Raw genomic sequence first — 18,315 nt, forward strand, 5'->3', positions numbered from 1 at the left:
GTGCAAGGTTATTGATATTTTGATGTTTATTTGTTAGTGGCTGGTCACTTGTTCTTGGACTGTGCATGTATATAAGAAATGGGAACCGACAGCTTCTTTCTACATTCCTTGACAAAGGCCGGACCCCGGCCGAAACGTCGGATTAAAGTGTTATTTTCACCGTGTTTCACCTACTTTAAGTTTACGCCCTACCGGACCCATTCGAGCTTCAACCCCTCCCTATATATATTGTTACGGGGGAAATAACTTCATACAGACTCAAGCACAGCCTCAGCCTCAGCAAAGCTTGTCGACGAACGAGACTTCGCACCACCACTTCGTTCTCCTCTTTCACAAGCGCCACCGTCCACTTTCCTTCTCTTGCACATGCGCAACACCGCGCGTCTGGTTGGTTTATAGTATATTCTAGGCACTATAGTTTATAGGAAAAGAAAAGGCACGGTAATTATATCACTTGCTTTTCTGTGGACACCTCAACCGCGCCGTAAGGGAAGGGGAAAAAAGGAAGGTGGGAGTGAAAGTGGAAAGAGAGAAAGAGGAGCCATAGTGGAGGGCTGCCGAGCAATTTCGACCACCTTCGGATCTTTAACATGCGCTGACATCGCACAGCACACGGACGCCTCTTCGTTTTGCCTCCATCGAAACGCAGCCGCCGAGGTCGGGTTCGGACCCGGGTACTCCGGCACAGTTGTCGCCACGCTGGCAGCGCGCGGCGCAGCGTAATTGACGTAACAGTTTCCCCCGGGACAGATGAAGCTCGTCCTCGAGTGAGTCAACCAGATTGGGAATAGCAGCGTTTCAGTCGTGCCACATGAGCCAGCGGAGTCGTCCGCGAGCATCGATTTGTCGATGTTACTTTAGCGATAACGTAAGTTACCCAAGATAGACAGGTCACGGCAGACAGTTCTGACAAAATGTGATTCACTGGAGAAGGTAATGGCAACCCACTCCAGTATGTCCTGCCAAGAAAACCCTATGATCAGTCAAAATAGCATTATATGATATGGCGCCGGAAGATAAGCCCCCCCCCCCCCCCCCCCCCCCAGATTGGAAGGCGTCCCACATGTTACTGGGGATGAACAAAGGGCGATTCCTAGCAGCTCCAGGACGAATGCAGCGGCTGGGCTAAAGCCAAAAGGACGCTGAATTGTGGATGTGTCGGGAAGCGACCGGAAAGTCCGACGTTGCAAGGAGATATATCACATAGCAACATGGAGTGTAAGATCTATGACGCAAGGTAAACAGGATGTCGTCAAGCGAGAAATGGATGGATTGAACATTGATATCTTGGGTATCAGCGAGCTCAAGTGGACCGGAATGGGAGAATAGACCCTTTGCGAAACCTCGCAAATATTCCCAGCAAGTCTGGCAACCGCGCCTCGCCGCCATGGTAAAGGGTTGCGTCGCCGTTCCGATCGTCGCGCGCTTAGCTGCGCTGCAACTGTTTTCGTTCGCCAGCTAATTCAGCGCGTATGGCGAATACATCAACACTCGTATTTCCCATCACAGGATGGGAAAACAACTTAAGCGCTGTGCCGCCTATAAACGAGACGAGGCTGACTGCTTTTTATTCGAGCAGGTCAGCCACAGAACGCTCTCTGGACAGAAGCTACAACTTCAGCGCAGAGTCCTATGTTATCGCCTCGTCCGTGCAGACCAACAGTTCTAAAATGAGGTGCATATATGCCTGCGATTGTGAAGAACACTGCTCATGGCTGGCTAATGATGCAATCTTTAAGCGCAACCGCACGAGGCGACAGATCGCGGCGACACGCCGCGCGTCGCGCGCCGTCGCGCGGCCCGCCAAAGCACTGTCGCTCATGCGCATCCCTCAGTTTCTGGTTTGTAGAAAATTTCGCCCGTCGCCAAGGTGTATCGCCTCATGCGGTTACCGCTTAAGTAGGCTTTGTCGGGCGCAAGAAGTCGGCTACGCTGATGGGGTGGTGTGTGTGCTGGTGTGCTCTAAAATTCACAGCCATCGCCTGAGCACGCAAATGAATTGAGCTTATCGAAACTTGTTCCTGAAATTTTCCTCGCTGCCATTGAAGTAAGTTTTAGGTGTACACACTACGGTTCACTGTTGGAGGATCCGCGATCGCCTGGCCGACGCACTTGCGTTGCGTTCCCACCGAGAGCGACGCAAAGAGCAACCGGACATGCCTACTGTGGGGCCGTCGATTGGCACCGGTCTCGGTGGCAGCGCTTCGTGAACTGCACATGCATAGTTAATTACGACGGCGGTCATGCGTCACTGCCATCGCAACCAGTGCCGCCGGTTCCGAAAGTTATTCTTAATGCTTCGCTGATAAATGGGCGATGAACCTAGTTGACAGCCAGCGGTTTGTCGTGAATGGTGTTGTGAGGTTCACAACAGTACCTCGCACAGAATAAACTCCCTAGCTGGCTTCCCCTGATAGTATATTTGCAGGGAGAAACCAGCGTCTGCTCATTATATCTAGTTGCTTTCCTCGTGTAAACACTTCTGAGATAATCACAGTTTAGCACTCTTGCAGTAAGTAATAAATTCCTTCAGTAAACACCATGTGTCCACCTCATAGCCAGGCGTCATTCCTGGCATGTCTCAGCATATCTTAAACTTGCATGTGTAATCTGGAGTGAAAGGTGTCTTGCACTAATGTGCCAAATATGTTTGTCTTTTCGGGGATGGAATCGTTTTCATCAAAGCCTTTTGCTATAGAAGCAAAAAAAGGAAGTCGTCACCCTACTGTATAATTGTTGCTATCAACAAGCATGGAGAAATTGTTGACGGCAGCTGTGAATGCCCAGCTGGGAAGCTGGCGTGTAACCATTTCATGGGCGTGTTGAGGACTGTAGCCCTGCTGCAAAGCAAGGGGTTTACCGAGGCCCCGCAAGAGTTATCAGCAACAGAACTTCCTCAACAGTGGAGAGTACCACGAGGTACGAATATTCAGGGGTGCTCCATTCAGACTGTTCATTGGCGGAGCATGAGAGAAGGTGGCATCAGCATCCCCAAAATTGCAAAACCAAAGGAGCGGAGGTGTTGCCCTCGCAGTGCAGAGGAACAAGAAGCGGCAAAAGAAGAGTTTGCCAGAGCACTGCTCCGACTAAATCCAGATGATGAGTTTGCCCAAGGACTGCTGCTTACCTCCAACCAGCCAACAAAAAAAAACAAAAACAAAATATGGCCCTGCACCTGCATCGTCACCATTGGCGTACCAGCAGGCCCTCCATCCTCATGGCTTTACAGTTCTTGTTACTGGAATTGGCACTCTGTATCCAGCAGCTCCAAGTGGCATTCCCAATCCAGCGTTTTTTGAAAACGCCACTGTTTGGACTGTGAGTGCTCACCAGAAAGGAAACAGGATCCTTGAGGTATGCTTGGGTGCATGCACTGCTGTCGCAGCAGCATCGCAAAAGCTAAATAAGATTAGTTTCATAATTGAAAGTTGAGGAAATGAACGCAATAATTTGAAGGGTACCACTGCTTTGCTGCGACTAAACTATAGATTTCTGATTTTGGGGTCTCTTAACCTTCTACAAGCGTATACAATTAAGCCTTAACAATGTTGCAACGTTGCGAAAAATAATGGACAAAAAAAATTGGACCACACGCTTCTGCATTGTGTTCCCTTATTTTTTTTAATCGATATTTATTGCCTCAGGGCATCAGTGGTGTTTGAGATGAAGGATGAATGATAAAATGGAAAAAAGGGTGGCTGATTTTATGATGTCCAGGAGTGAGCGATGATAAGGTCCCTGCGTCCAAGTGATATATGAGCCAGGATTGATTGCTGCAAGGCCAGCTATCGTCGGGTGCCTGATACGTGTTGGTTTCAGTGCTGGGCAGTCCCACAAGTGGTGAATGTCGGCTTCAACTTGTCTTCCCTTGCCACTGTTGTAACAGGCGAAGCTGTAACCATTTAACCTAATATTGATCCTATAAAATTATGATGTATTCTTGTGAATGATCTAATTGCAGGTAGCACTTCACCCTCTTTGCTTTTTAGTAGTGTCTATTTGTGCTGTCATTTTGCATTGATGTTAACTGTAGAAAATTCACTACAGCTGTACCTGCCTGTGTGCGGCACATGAAAGCTACTGCCATTGAGAACCTATATTTAGCTTTTTCAGTAGTGAAGTATTGAAAGAAATGCACTTCAGGAGCTGCCTACTCTTTTTTGTTCCTCTCAGTGGTGAGAGACTACGATTTCTTAGAGCAGAAGTATCCAGAACTCCACATGTGATTGCATTTGGCTGGGATAGATGCTAGCTGCGTGCTTTGGTTATTTTCATATTGTTTGGTGCCTCTGTTGAACATATGCAGCAAGATGATAATTCTAGTTATGTCTCCTCTTTATACAATTTGTAGGCGATCTGCACCACACCTAGTTAATCGGCTCAGCTTGAGAAAGACACGAGGCAGCAGGCAAAGAGCACAACATGGCAGAAGCAGCGAGGCCTCCGGTTGACTTCTTCGAACTTCGGTGTCGTACTTGCAAGGCAACAGTGGACTGTAAAAGGCTTGGAAACTATTGCTGCCAGCAGGGACCTCTCCAGAATTCCGGACATAAAGTAAGATAATGTCAGTTGTGTAAGGCACATTTTTTGGAATTTACTTAATTGCTTGTACGTCATTTCAGTAATTTTGCTGGACTTCCTTGAACCCAACGCTTGTTGAGTTCATCTGTGAGACTAAATGCTTTTCAGTGTATGTCATGTGATATTGTTACTTGCAGGTACGGAATTTCCAACGAGCCAGTAGCAGCCAAACGGCACGAAGAAGTCCTCAGATCTGCTGGACATGATGTAACCGTCAGTGCTTGTGGACTGTTGGTGAATCCTGCCTTTCCATGGCTCGGTGCCTCACCAGATAGAATAGTATTTGATCCTATAGAAGGCACCTATGGTGTTGTTGAGATAAAATGCCCGTACTCGCTACGTGACACCAAAGGCAAGGAGCTTGCTAAGCATGAGTTTTGCTCTAAGCTGAGTGATAGTGGCCCCAGGTTGAAGAGGGACCATTTTTACTATGGTCAGATAATCGGACAGATGGGTGTAGCAGGACTCAACTGGGGAGACTTTGTTGTTTACAGCAAGGATTTTATTCTGGTCGAAAGGATTAGGCTGGATGAAAGTGAATGGAAAGCAATGTGGGTGAAGCTGCGAGAGTTTTACTTTTCAACATTGCTTCCTTATTTGGAAAGCTGCCTGTGAAGTAGCCTTGCATCTTAGCCAGCCAGTGCCCAAAACGTTTAGTGCCTGCCCAGTTGGACAACATTTTATGTGCAGAAATAATATGGAGTCATAAAAATGTTACTGTTTAATTACCTTCAGCCTAGTCACATCCAATGCTGTAAACAGTCCCTTTTTTAACGTAGCACACACACAAAAAAAAAGGACAAAAGAAGGGACATACACGAGTGCTCATGAGTAGTATTTTTTTGTCGTTGTTTGCGCTGCGTTCCCAAAATGCAAACACACGAACTTGCCCAGTTTAGCATCCTTGTGAAGACATCTTTCATTTCCCTACTATTTTTTGTACCAGCTGTGGCCTCCTTACCCTTGCAACTTCACCCTTTGCTTTTTAGTAGTGGCTATGTATGCTGTCATTTTGCATTTATGTACTCTATGTTAACTATAAAATTCACTACAGCTGTACCTGCCTGTGTGCGGCATTTGCCCTCTTTCCCATCTCTGAATGTATGCCTATCATTTTCATATTTGGAGCTTTTTAGTATCTCATTCTCTTTTGGACCTTGGCTCACAAAGTCAAACGCCACGTGGAAAGCTGTTGCCGGGTAGAGGTGAATGAGCGAGTGTTCGAATGAAAAATTTTGAACAATATTTAGCGGCCTGAAGCAACCTAAACTCTGAAGGTGTGGGTGTCACACACATTTCAGATTATATAGTTGTGCAGTATGGTGTCTCTGTAATATGTTCTGTTGTCATGTTAGCAAAGATTTGGCTTGCCTCTGTTAGAACAGATGAACAGAACCTTAGAACAACAATCGTGCTGTACTCTTTGTCTTTCATGCAATTCGATAGGCCTTTATAGCAGCGAGTTCCAGAGAAACCTACATTCACATAGTATGTCAGAATACACAACTTGCCTGTTACTCATGCCCTACAATGGGCATTAATGGGTGGAAGGGCTTAAGTAAAATGTGAATCCATGATGGCAGACTTGTTGCACAGGTATGAAAAATATTTTATATATCAATATCAGAAAATAGTGACCAGAACATCAGAAATAAAAGCAGGATTCAATCTTCATCAGCATCACCATACTGTCGCAGAAGTGGTCCTTGAAGATTGCTCATAATTGCGCACACAGTCCACATCTGGTTGGCCAATGGAGCCAGCGAAATTGGCAAGGGTCGATCAAAAATGTGATAACTCTTGATGCGCTGAATCCTCCTTTCAACATGAATACGAAGTGCCGCAATTTCTTGAATCTTTTCAACTTCTTCGGAAGTGAATTGGTCATTTCGCAAAAAGGGTGGCAAGTTGAGCTCGACACCAATTTCCTGCAGAAGATCTCCAATGCGGAAACCTTTGTCAGCCATGACTACGTCGTCTTTATCAAATTGCAAGTCTAAAAAACCACTTTTAACTACGCACTCTCTGTCCGATGTACATCCAGTGAAAAGCTCGGACACAAAAGTTAGAAAGCCATTAGGGGATACTCCAATGAGCCCCTTCAATGTATGTGTTGATTTGTAGTGCGAATACAGCTTTGACTGAGTGACAAACGATGTTAGTACATTGCAGCGTATTTCTGTGGCATCAAGCAACACGCGTGTGGCAGCATAATTCTCAATGAATGCCTCTGGCATACTTCGGTTTATGGCTTCTCGTGACTGCCATATTGGCAATTCTGTCATCTGCAGATACATAAAATCCATCCATGATGAGAAGATTCGTGAGACTGTGCTTGTCGAGATTAAAAATAGGTGGCCGAGATGCTTGTGAAAAAGATTCAGGCGTAGCTTTAGAAGAACAAGAAACAGCTCATTCTGCACAGTTAACTTACGTGGTCGGCCACTGTAGTCATCCGACTGATGGCTTGTGTCTCGTCTTTTGATATTTTCCCCATTTTTTCCAGGGTTCAACAGCATGAAAAGAGAGTTGAAGCACTCGTATCTGGGTAGTCCAGTATAAAACTGAAAGTCATCATCCCGCTCTTGAAATTTTTCAACTCCAAAGGGCATAGAATCCTGTCTGAGTTGTTCTGTTTGTTTCTGAGACGTTATAAGCTCATTTCGAACAAGATTTAGCTCCTGCTTTTGCATGTGGGGATTTAGCTCAGTCTTGTAGCTTCTTTTCGAGCCTTATGCAATTGATTTTGTGTGCTTCAAGCTCTGCCTGCAGCTCTGCCACTCTTTCCTTGCTTGTTGCATGCTGTACTTGCAGTTCATGAAGTGAAGCCATGTTCATGGGGGAAACTTCCTGCAGTGGGGTTCTGCTTTGTTGCTCTCTAGGTGGAGTGCAATTTTCATTGTGGGCATTTTCTTGTGCATCGAATGAGTTCGTAGGGCTTCTGCTCTGCTGCTCTGTATATTGAACAGTGGGAGATGCAGCCAATGATGGAACATCATTCTCATTTTCGACATTTTCCTGAGCATCATTTTGCTTTGTTGTCTTTCGCCGCCGCTTGGCAGGTCGTGGGCGCTCAGTACGTTGACTTGGCGGTTTCCTTGATATTTTTGATTGACTGAATGCAAGCACAGATGGCACGGCTGTCTGACGCAGTAAATGTAAGCTACTGGCCACACTTATCCAAAAGTCGGAATCAATGAAATGTTTTGAGCAGACTTTAGTTGCCTTTGACACCTTGAACAGTAGCCCGTCGTCCCGCTTGATGGCCACTATCCACCGTTTTTTCATTCCCTCATCTGCAGAAAATCTGTGGAACGAAACCTGCAAATAAAAGGCTCGGTTGAAAATTTTGTCTCTTTTATCAACACAAAAAGTAAAACGCAACTTGGCCACAGCACACTGAAAATTTCTGGAGGCCAACTGAAAGAACCATAGAGAACCATAGTGCCAGCTGAATACCTTTGACTAGCCCTCAGGGCATTTGTAGCAGGAGCTAAACACAAGGCATGATAAAGACGATGTCCTGGTGGGATCGGGACTAATTTAGATAGTCGAGGTTTGATTAAGTGACCAGGTCCTTTCCGCTTTTTAAACATGACCGTGACCTAGCTAGAAATAGCTGCAACCCTCAACAGACCACTGCATTACCGCGGAACGTATCCATAGGCTGAATACACGGGCTCGACCCCGACCGCGGAGGCCGCGTTTCGATGGAGGCGAAATGCTCAACGCGCCCGTGCGCCACGTGATTTCGGAGCACACTGAAGAACCCCGGGTAGTCTTAAGAATCCGGAGCATTCAACTACGGCAATCCGTATAGCCTCAGTTCTTTAGGGACATTAAACCCCCACAAACTACATCTGCTCCAGAGGTACGGCAACTAAAATCGAAGCTAGAAAAAGCGACCGTGTATATCATTCGGTAAAGCTCAGTGGCGATCGACACGGGCAAGAAACACACCTTGCCAAGCCATGCAGGCTCTTCGAGAACCGCAGTTTGGCCGCAGAGACAATTATGGATGCTTCGATTCATATCCAAAAGCGTAAAAAAAACAGCGCAGTTTCGAGCACCGTGTGCATGCATACACATACCTTGTTCCCCGCTTCGTCCAGATATCCGGACTGGTTGCATAAGGGTACACAACAGTAAGTAGGCATATCGAGTCCACCAGAACAGCATAGAGCGGCAAAAAAACACGAATAAAGCGGTCAGAGTGATGTAAAAGCTGGCAATATGGAGACAAGTTGCTGCGAGCGACAGCGTGCTCTCCGCCGCCAACCCTTTACAATGGCGCCGGCGGTCTGCTACGCACAGTGTTGCCTGAAGTTTTGCAAAGCCCCTATTGAATTCCAATGACCATTATGTCTTTTATTGTGGGCACGAATCCAGGGGAAGGAACGGGGTCGCTCTCATAGTAAACAGAAGAATGGGCAAAGCAGTGCTAGGGTACAACTCCAAAAACAACCGATTGATTTCACTTCGGATCCAAGGTCACCCCTTCAACATAACGGTTATCCAAGTCTATGCACCAACCACTACTGCTGAAGAAGCTGACGTTGCGAGATTTTATACTGACCTGCAATGCCTTTTAGACCGCGCTCCATGATCAGACGTCTTTTTCTCACGGGAGACTGGAATGCTAAGGTGGGGAGTGAAGAAACATCCGGAATTACAGGCAAGTTCGGTCTTGGTGAGCCAAATGAAACTGGGCAGAGGCTAGTAGAGTTTTGTCAAGAAAACAACCTGACCATAGCAAATACTCATTTTCAACAGCACAAGAGGCGCCTGTACACATGGACTTTACCGGATGGTCTGTGCAGGAATCAGATTGATTATATTCTTTGCCAACAGAGATGGAGAAGCGGTAAATAAGCACTAAAAACAAGTCCTGGGGCCGATTGTGGCACCGATCATCAGCTTCTTGTTGCAAATTTAAGCTTCGATTGAGGAAAACGCAGAAAGCCAGAAGGCCTTTCAGGTATGATCTGGATCAAATTCCATCATAATATGCTGTGGAAGTATGGATTCGATTTCAAGATTTAGATCTAGAAGACAGAGAGCCTGAAGAGATGTGGACTGATGTTCGTGATATAATACAAGAAGTTGCTACTAAGGTAGTTTCAAAGCAAAAGAAATGCATCAAAGCAAACTGGTTATCTGAAGAAGTTTTGCAAGTAGCTGAGGAAAGGAGGATGGCAAAAGTTATGGGGGAAAGAGAAAGATGCAAGGTTCTCAATGCAGATTTTCAGAAAATAGCAAGGAGAGATGAGAATGCCTTCCTGAACATACAGTGCCAAACAGTTGAGGACAACAGCCAATTGAGGAACACAAGAGCTCTGTATAAGACAATGAAATATATCAAAGGAAGCTTCTGTGCTAAGATGGGCTCGATAAAAGACAAACGAGGCAGGGAGTTCACTGAAGCCTCAGAGATAAAGAAGAGCTGGCAGGAATACACAGAAGAACTATACTGGAAGGACTTGGATGTGCAAACCCAATATAAGATGGTTGTGATTACTGATCTCGAGCCGGACATCCTGAAGAGTGAAGTTTTAATGGGCTTTGCCAGCCTTGCTAAGAACAAAGCTAGCAGAATTGATGGCATTCCAGCTTAGTTGCTTCAAAACCCCAACCATGACGACGCTGTTAACGTTATGTATACATTATGTCAGCAAATTTGAACAACCCTGCAGTGGCGACAGGATTGGAGGAGGTCAGTTTACATCTCCATCCCAAAGAAAGCCAGTGCCAAAGATTGTTCTAGCTACCGCTCGATCATGCTTATTTCGCATGTTAGCAAGGTGATGTTGAAAATTCTCCAAGGTTGGCTGCAGCAGTATGTAGATAGGGAGGTTCCGGACGTGCAAGCTGGGTTTCGCAAGGGCAGAGGAACTAGACAAGATGGCCAACCTTCGCTAGATCATAGAAAAAGCAAGAGAGTTCAAGAAACCCATTTACTTCGGCTATATTGATTATGCAAAAGTGTTTGACTGCGTAGATGACAGCAGATTGTGGCAAGCTCTCCAAGAGATGGGAGTTCCAATTCACCTAATCTGTCTCCCCAGGAACCTGTATGAAGGGCAAGAGGCCACAGTCAGAACTGGGCAAGGTCTTACTGATTGGTTTCCGATTGAGAAAGGAGTTAGACAAGGCTGCATACTGTCACCCTGCCTATATGACCTAAATGCTGAGTGCATCATGAAGAAGGCCGGTCTGGACGAGTCTTCAGCTGGGGTGAAGATTGCTGGAAAACGTATCAACAAGCTCAGATACGCGAACGATACCACTTTAATGGCAGAAAGTGAAGTGGAACTCAAGAGACTTCTGCTGCGCGTACAAGAAGTGAGTGAGAAGTTTGGGCTTAAACTGAACATTAAAAAGACAAATATCATGACGTCTTGCCCTATAAAGTCCTGGAGCATCAAGGGACAAGAAGTGAAAGCTGTGACAGATTTTCTCTTTTTGGGCTCCAAGATTACCTCGGAAGGAGACTGCAGCCATGAAATTAGGAGACGCCTGCTTCTGGGAAAAAGAGCCATGGCTAGCATTGACAGCCTAGTAAAGAGCAGGGACATTACACTGTCAACCAAGATCCGTATAACTCGTGCTATGGTCTTTCCAGTTGTCATGTATGGATGCGAGAGCTGGACTGTGAAGAAGGCTGACCGCCAAAAATTTACGCGTTTGAATTGTGGTGCTGGCGGAGACTCTCGAGCGTTCCTTGTACAGCCAGAAGATCAAATCAGTCGATATTGTCGGCCATAAACGCTGACTGCTCACTGGAGGGTCAAATTTTAAAGTTAAAGCTCAGCTACTTTCGTCATCTGATGGGAACAGAGGAGTCCCTGGAGAAAGATTTGATATTGGGAAACATTGAGGGTCACCGGAGAAGGGGTAGGCAGCGAGCGCGACGGTTAAATGGCATCCTCGAGGCACTGCAGATGAAGTTACGTGATGTTAGGAAGATAGTGAGAGACCGGAAAGTGTGGCGTGATATGGTCCATAGGGTCACGAAGAGTCGGACATGACTGAACGACTGAACTGAACTGAAGTTACTTCACACAAACGACTTACAACAACGAAGGGTCCGGCGTATTGCCACAAGAACTTCTGGTACAGTCCGCGGTGTCGCAATGGCGTCCAAAGCCAAACCAAATCTCCAGGTTCATAAGTTACTGCAGCTTGAGCCTCTTCATACCGAACCTTCGTGTGGTCTTGGGAGGCGATAGTTCGCAAACGAGCAAGATGACGCGCTCCTTCAGCAAGACAAGATCTTGCGACACGGATGGGTTATCGTTCACCGAGAATTGAAGAATGGTGTCCAGGAAGATTGATGGTGAGCGTGCGTAAAAAAAGAAAAAAGGAGGATATCCGGTCACTTCATGTTTAGCTGTGTATAAGCGTGAGTTACAAATGGCAAGGCGGCGTCCCAGTTCTTGTGATTTGATGTTACTTACATTGGCATTATGTTAATGAGAGTCCGGTTTAGACGCTCGGTAAGGCCGTTTGTCTGAGGGTGGTAGGGAGTAGAATTACGGTATTCGGAGCCACAGAGCCGTAAAAGTTCTTCCACGATATCTGCAGTGAACTGCCGACCGCGATCACTGATTGTCACTCGGGGGCGCCATGACGAAGTACGATTTGGTCTAATAAAAAGTTTGACACATCAGTTGCTTTGGCAGAAACGAGTGTAGACGTCTCCACATATTTGGTGAACTATTCAATAGCTACGATAATCCAGCGACGGCCATCAGACGATTTGGGGAAAGGACCAATAAGATCAACCCCAATTTTCTCAAAAGCTGACCCAGGCAGCTTGACAGGTTGAAGAAGGCCAGCAGTGGCGTGGTGCTTCGTTTGAGACGTTGGCAAGGGATACAACTTGCTACATAGGGCTTCGTTGTCGTGTACAACCTTGGCTAATAAAATCGATGTCGGACACAGTGCGCGCAAAACCAAGATGACTTGAAGTGATGTCGTCATGCATCGCATGTAGGACAGCATTGCGGAGAGAAGCCGGGACAGCAAGCAGAAGACGGGCATCATCAGTTGAGTAGTTCTTTTCGAGGAGCAGACCATCTTGAATATTAAAAGGCGTAGAGGTAGAATTGCGCGCCTTATCAAACAACGGAGTAAGTTCATGATCTTGACTTTGCTCTTGCCGGAACTTTACAAGGTCTGGTAATGTTTTGCTCACAGGCGCCAGGCAGCCGTCCAGATCATCTTCACCGACTGCCGTGCATGGAAGAGGAAATCGGGACAAACAGTCAGCATCGGCGTCGCGGCGGCCACTCTTATAGGACACAGAAAAGTCATATTCTGTAGACGTAATGCTCAGCGGGCTAATCGACCGGAGGGGTCGCGCAGGCCAACAAGCCAACACACGGAGTAATGGTCGGCAATTAAGCTGAAGTGACGGCCGTACAAATATGGGCGGAACTTGGTAACGGCGACTGTGTAGCTGCTTTGCGTGGTTTGCATATGCGATGACATGCTGGGCAGCGTTCTGGAGCTAGATAAGAACCGCACCATTGCCTACGCCGCTCGCATTAGTGTGAACCTCGGTGGTAGCAGGCGGATCAAAATGGGTTAGCAGAGGACCAGATCTGAGCAGAAACTTGGTAACGGCGAAGATGACGGTGAGACATTTCATTTCTCTCACTGTGTAGCTGCCTTCTGCTTTCGTGAAAGTGCGGCTTGCATATGCGATGACATGCTGGGCACTGTTCTGGAGCTGGATGAGAACCGCACCAATGCCTACGCCGCTCGCATCAGTGTGAACCTCGGTGGTAGCAGGCGGATTGAAATGGCTTAGCAGAGGACCAGATGTGAGGAAACTTCAGCTGTTTGATTCATATTCCAAGGACCAAACAAACAGAGCATCTTTTTGCAGGAGGGAAGTGAGCGGATGGGCAATTTGGGCGAATTCTTGAATGAAACTGCGGAAATATGGACATAGCCCTAGAAAGCTTCTCAAATGCTTCACGTTTTGAGGTTTTGCCAAGTCTCGCACAGCAGCAACCTCTTGGCGGTCGGGCCGAATACCTTCCTAATCCACTAAAAATGTAAGCACCAAGGACAGCCGTTCACCGAAGTGACACTTTTTAGAGTTCAAAATTAGTCCGGTGTTTCGGATACAGTCCAGCAGAAGACTAAGTCGCTGATTATGCTCCCGAAATGTCCTTCCATAGATGATGACGTCATCTAGATTAGCACATGCATACCTCACATTTTAAATCACGCAGAATTGTGTCCATAAATCTTTCGAATGTCGCTGGTGCATTGCACAGTCCAAAGGGCATCACGTTAAATTCATAAAGTCCGTCAGTTGTCACAAAGGTTGTCTTTTTCGGTCCGACGGATGCACCGGGATCTGCAAATAGCCAGACGGAAGATATACTGACGAGAAATAGGATGCTGATTGAAGACAATCTAAGACATCGTCAATACGTGGAAGAGGATAAAGGTCCTTTTTTGTAACTGCGCTTAACCGACGATAGTCCGCAAAAAATCTCCACGAGTTGTTCTTCTTCACCAAGATGACAGGGGCTGCCCAAGGACTGGAAGACTCCCGTATGACACCTATCTTCAACATGTGCTGGACTTGCTCGATAATTTTTCTGCGCTCGACTGGTGATACTCGATAAGGCTTCTGTCTGATAGGGATCGCCTCACCAGTGTTGATCTTGTGGGACATACGTGAATTTGGCGGAGCACAAAAATTTGCTTCATGAGCAAAGTCAAACACAGATGCGTAAGCTACCAGAACTTCACATAACTCTGGCTGGTCGGATGACGAAAGCGATTTTTTTATCATCCGGGTTATATTCGCGCTGTAATCAGGATCCACTCGATGGTGCGGAGAAGGAGACAGACAGAATAGAAAGAACCTTGTAGTCGTCGACTGTAGCCAACCTGAGGTCGGATGGTAAACAAATGGGTTTTGACAAAATATTTACAGTCCACAAGAGGGCACATCCATCTACGACGTCGACGACGGCACGGGACACAAGTAAATTTTTTTTCGCGGCATTGTTCATGTCAGCTTCAACAAACACAGAGTGAGTACCTGCTCACTAGGCAGAGCTTTGAACCGGCACCAACATTCCAGCCATAGAAAGTAACCCTACATCGTTGGAGACATAAAATCCCAGTTGAAAAAAACTACAGAACTGTGTCAAAAATACGACAAAATATCCTGTAGTTCTGTCGTAACCATCAGATTTTTCTGTAGTTCTGTAGTACTTTTCTGTAGTTCTGTAGTTTTTCTGTAGTATATTTTTGTTGTCTGTAGTTCTGTAGCACTTTTCTGTTGTAACTACAGAAATTTCTGATGTTACTACAGAATGTTCTGTTGTCACAACAGGTTTCTCGTCAAAAACCGCACAGAAATTCTGTCGTAACATCAGAAAATTTTCTGTAGTTTTTTCCGACTGGGATGCGCCGTCACTAGAGCTAGGTGTGTCCTCTACAAGACATAAAATGCGCCGTCACTAGAGCTAGGTTTGTCCTCTACAAAAGCAGACAGAATATTGCGGCGCCGAGAAATTTCGCCGGCTACACAATCGACCGTTGCTCCACAATCGCGCAGAAAATCAATTGCGAGAATAACATCATGTGTGGCTCTTGCTTAAACTTCAAATTCAACTCGAAACGTTTCCCTAACAATGACCATTGACATGGAGCAGAGACCGACTGGACACAGATGTTCTCTCCCAATACCGCGAAAGCTGGCGCTTCGGTGTCAAGCGAACGTTGTAGTCGGTCCAAACCGAATTTAAAACTGAGACTCATCACGGAAATTGTGGCACCAGTATCCACTAAAGCTAACGTATACTTTTTCTTCCACATCACAGTAGGCAGAGGAATTGGCGAAGATGACCGTTTCGCGACCTCACCTCCATCGGCCGCTCCTGCTAGTTTCCCAATGGTGGCGTAGGCGAGCGTCGACGTGGGGACGGGCCCCGTACTCGGCGCGGGGGTGGTGGTGTGAAGCTGCGGTCAGACGCAGGAAAGGCACTGCGAAAGACGCCCGGGCGAGGTTGTAGTGGACGAAATTGACGCCACTCAGTGTTGTGATCACGGAAACCTGCCCAAGGGCGGGTCCAAGAACGCGAGGGCTGCTGTCGCCGGCGTTGACAAAACCGCGCTATGTGCCCGCGGCGGCCGCAGTTGTAACAAACGGGCAACTCACAAAAAACATAGGCGTTGGATCCGGAGGCATTCGACGGTGGTTGAGAGATGATGGGAGCTACATGATGCACGTTTGGACGTGGAGGAAAGCGGCTGGTCAGAGGCGAATAGGCGCGCTCATTGTCGTAGGAGTAGCGCGGAAGTTCTGGTTGACACGCCCCCGAGGCTGGATGCTCTGCCTGCTGTGGCTGAACTGCGCATTTCGAGTACACAGGTCGCACGTCGGCGCCTTGCAGGTGCTTGGCCAGCTCTTTATTTATAATTGTGCTTACAAGAGAGGCGAGATCGTCGTGGACAGTATAGTCAACGTTGGCAACTGTTGGGACGTTGGAGAGGCGTCCAAATTTGGGCCCAATACGCCGGATTTTTAAAGATTCAAATGTACGGCAGTACCGGATAACGTCCAAAGTACTGGCTTGGGTTTCTCTTGTGATAAGTAAATTGTAAACATCTAAGGCGAATCTTTTTAAGAGATCGCCAACCTTGTCTTCTGCGGGCATGTGTCTATTAACAATGCGGCAGAACTTCAGGACTTCCTCTATGTATGTCGTGCAAGTCTCTCCAGGGAACTGTGCTCTCTGAGAAAGGGTTTGCCCAGCCTTGCGTCTCTTTAATGTGGAGTCTCTAAAACAGTTAATTATCTCTTCCACAAACTTGTCCCAGGTAGATAGGTTGTCTTCGTGGTTCTCAAACCACAGCAGCACCGTGCCGGCCAGAAAGAATACCACGTTTGCGAGTTGCATGGCCGAGTCTTAGCGATTGTATTTGCTGACACGTTTGTAGTGCGTCAGCCAGTCCTCAATATCTTCATCGGCCAGACCAGAAAATGTTCTGAGCTCCCGCTGATGCGGCCACGAGATGGACAGTACTTGGTGTTCCTGGTCTGAATTAGAAGCAGCTCCAGTTGAGCGGGAAGAGTGCCTCCTTTGTCGTGGTCGTGGCTTGCCATCGCTGCGAAGTCAGGAGGGAGCCCGGTCAAGCGTCTGTCTCGTCGATGATGTTCGAAAGGTTCCAGGAACACCCCATTACCTCCACCAAGTTGTTACGGGGAAATAGGTGTAATATTTACAGAATACTCGGGGAATGCATGAAAGTTACGTACAGTCTCAAGCGCATTCTCAGCAAAGCTTGTCCCCGTACGAGTCTCGTGCCACCACTTCGTTCTCCTCTTTCACCAGCGCCACCGTCCACTTTGCCCTTCTCTTGTACATGCGCAACACCGCGCGGCGTAGCGTAATTGACGTAATATATATAATCTTTAACGCGTGCTGACACCACACAGCACACGGACGCCTCTTCGTTTCGCCTCCATCAAAACGCAGTCGCCGCGATCGGGACCGAACCCGGGTACGGCAGAGTAGTGGGGCATTTTACCACTGGACCACCCCGGTGGGGCTTACCGGCGTTCTATAATTCATTTACAAGAACAGAAAGGTGCCGTATTTGTCATTCGCGAAATCCCGCTGCCATCTTCACGATTGACACGGGTTATGAATAGCGCTCTCGGCGAAATTGATGAAGTGCCTTGGCAAGGGATCTAGGGGATGGTGGTTAGATTCCCGGTGGAGACAAGGTTTATTATTATATTTTTAACTCGCTTTCGAAAGTGTGACACCTCTGCTGACAGCCTTCTGTCGACAACTATGAGGCATTAGAGGCTTTCGCCTTAACACACTCTGTCAAGAATCGGGCATTGTAATGGAAGATGATGCTTTTTAATCTAAGAACTAGAGAATTGATCGGCGATAATTTTAGGCATTTTTATTACCTCTGAAAAGCCCCTCCCCCCCCCCCCCCCCTTTTTTTTCCGCTACCCATCAGCTCTTATTACCGTTAACATATATAGATCCCACTTTTTTCCATTCTTTTTTGTTTCTTCACTGCAAACATTTATCGTTTAGCAATGATTTATTTTATATTATTTTTAGCCTGTCGTGCTCTAGTCGGCGCGGGCAGGCCATTGATATTTTATTCCCTCGAAGTTATCTGCGCTAACTTCAGTACATTGTATCCCTTGAAACATTCACGATTGGTTGCATGGAGGCAACACGACATGTAATAGATAACCCAAAGTTGCATAATGAAAATACATAATTAAGCCTTAAACGGTTGCGTATTGAACGGGTTGGAGCATTAAAGATGCTTAAACGGACACAAACTAGTGCATTTAAGCATCAACGTTCGCGCTGAAGTTTTGATAGCTAGCAAGCATAAATAGCCCTTTATCATGTACCCTAATGACGTATTTGTGTAATAATTTCAAGACCCAGTTTTCACGTCGCCATGCTGTCATAATTATATTTAGGGAGTCAGCGAAAACGAAGATGTGATCCGAGGTTCAGAGAGTAATTTTCCGTCAAGCGTTACTCTTCCAGTGATATCACAACAACATGTCTGAAATGTGTCTGTCGAACCTACCCTTGGAGAGCGCAGCTGCGAACAAAGCTGGATGCGTTGTAGCTCTCGCACTTCTTTGAATTTTTGAAATTTAATCGCCATTCAATGCCCTAGCACCAGCTGCGTTACCGCGTAGTGCACATA

The 18,315-nt window shown here is 46.8% G+C and overlaps 1 protein-coding gene and 1 pseudogene across 2 annotated transcripts; one reads left to right on the forward strand and one right to left on the reverse strand.

Annotated features, from left to right (window-relative positions):
- Positions 1-1,472: 1,472 nt before the first annotated feature.
- On the forward strand, positions 1,473-5,840 carry LOC146200153 (uncharacterized; annotated as a pseudogene). The gene is made up of 4 exons (XR_014704802.1): positions 1,473-1,666; positions 2,654-3,354; positions 4,352-4,554; positions 4,719-5,840. The product of XR_014704802.1 is annotated as an uncharacterized LOC146200153 (transcript).
- Positions 5,841-6,177: 337 nt separating this feature from the next.
- Positions 6,178-7,204, reverse strand: LOC146200154 (uncharacterized). The gene has a single exon (XM_084592884.1). The coding sequence runs from the start codon at positions 7,191-7,193 to the stop codon at positions 6,246-6,248; it is 948 nt and encodes a 315-aa protein (XP_084449010.1). The 5' UTR covers positions 7,194-7,204; the 3' UTR covers positions 6,178-6,245.
- Positions 7,205-18,315: the final 11,111 nt, after the last annotated feature.

The sequence above is a fragment of the Amblyomma maculatum genome, chromosome 2, assembly GCF_055883805.1.
Source record: "Amblyomma maculatum isolate TAMU_Amacu chromosome 2, ASM5588380v1, whole genome shotgun sequence".
Classification (NCBI taxonomy): domain Eukaryota; kingdom Metazoa; phylum Arthropoda; class Arachnida; order Ixodida; family Ixodidae; genus Amblyomma; species Amblyomma maculatum.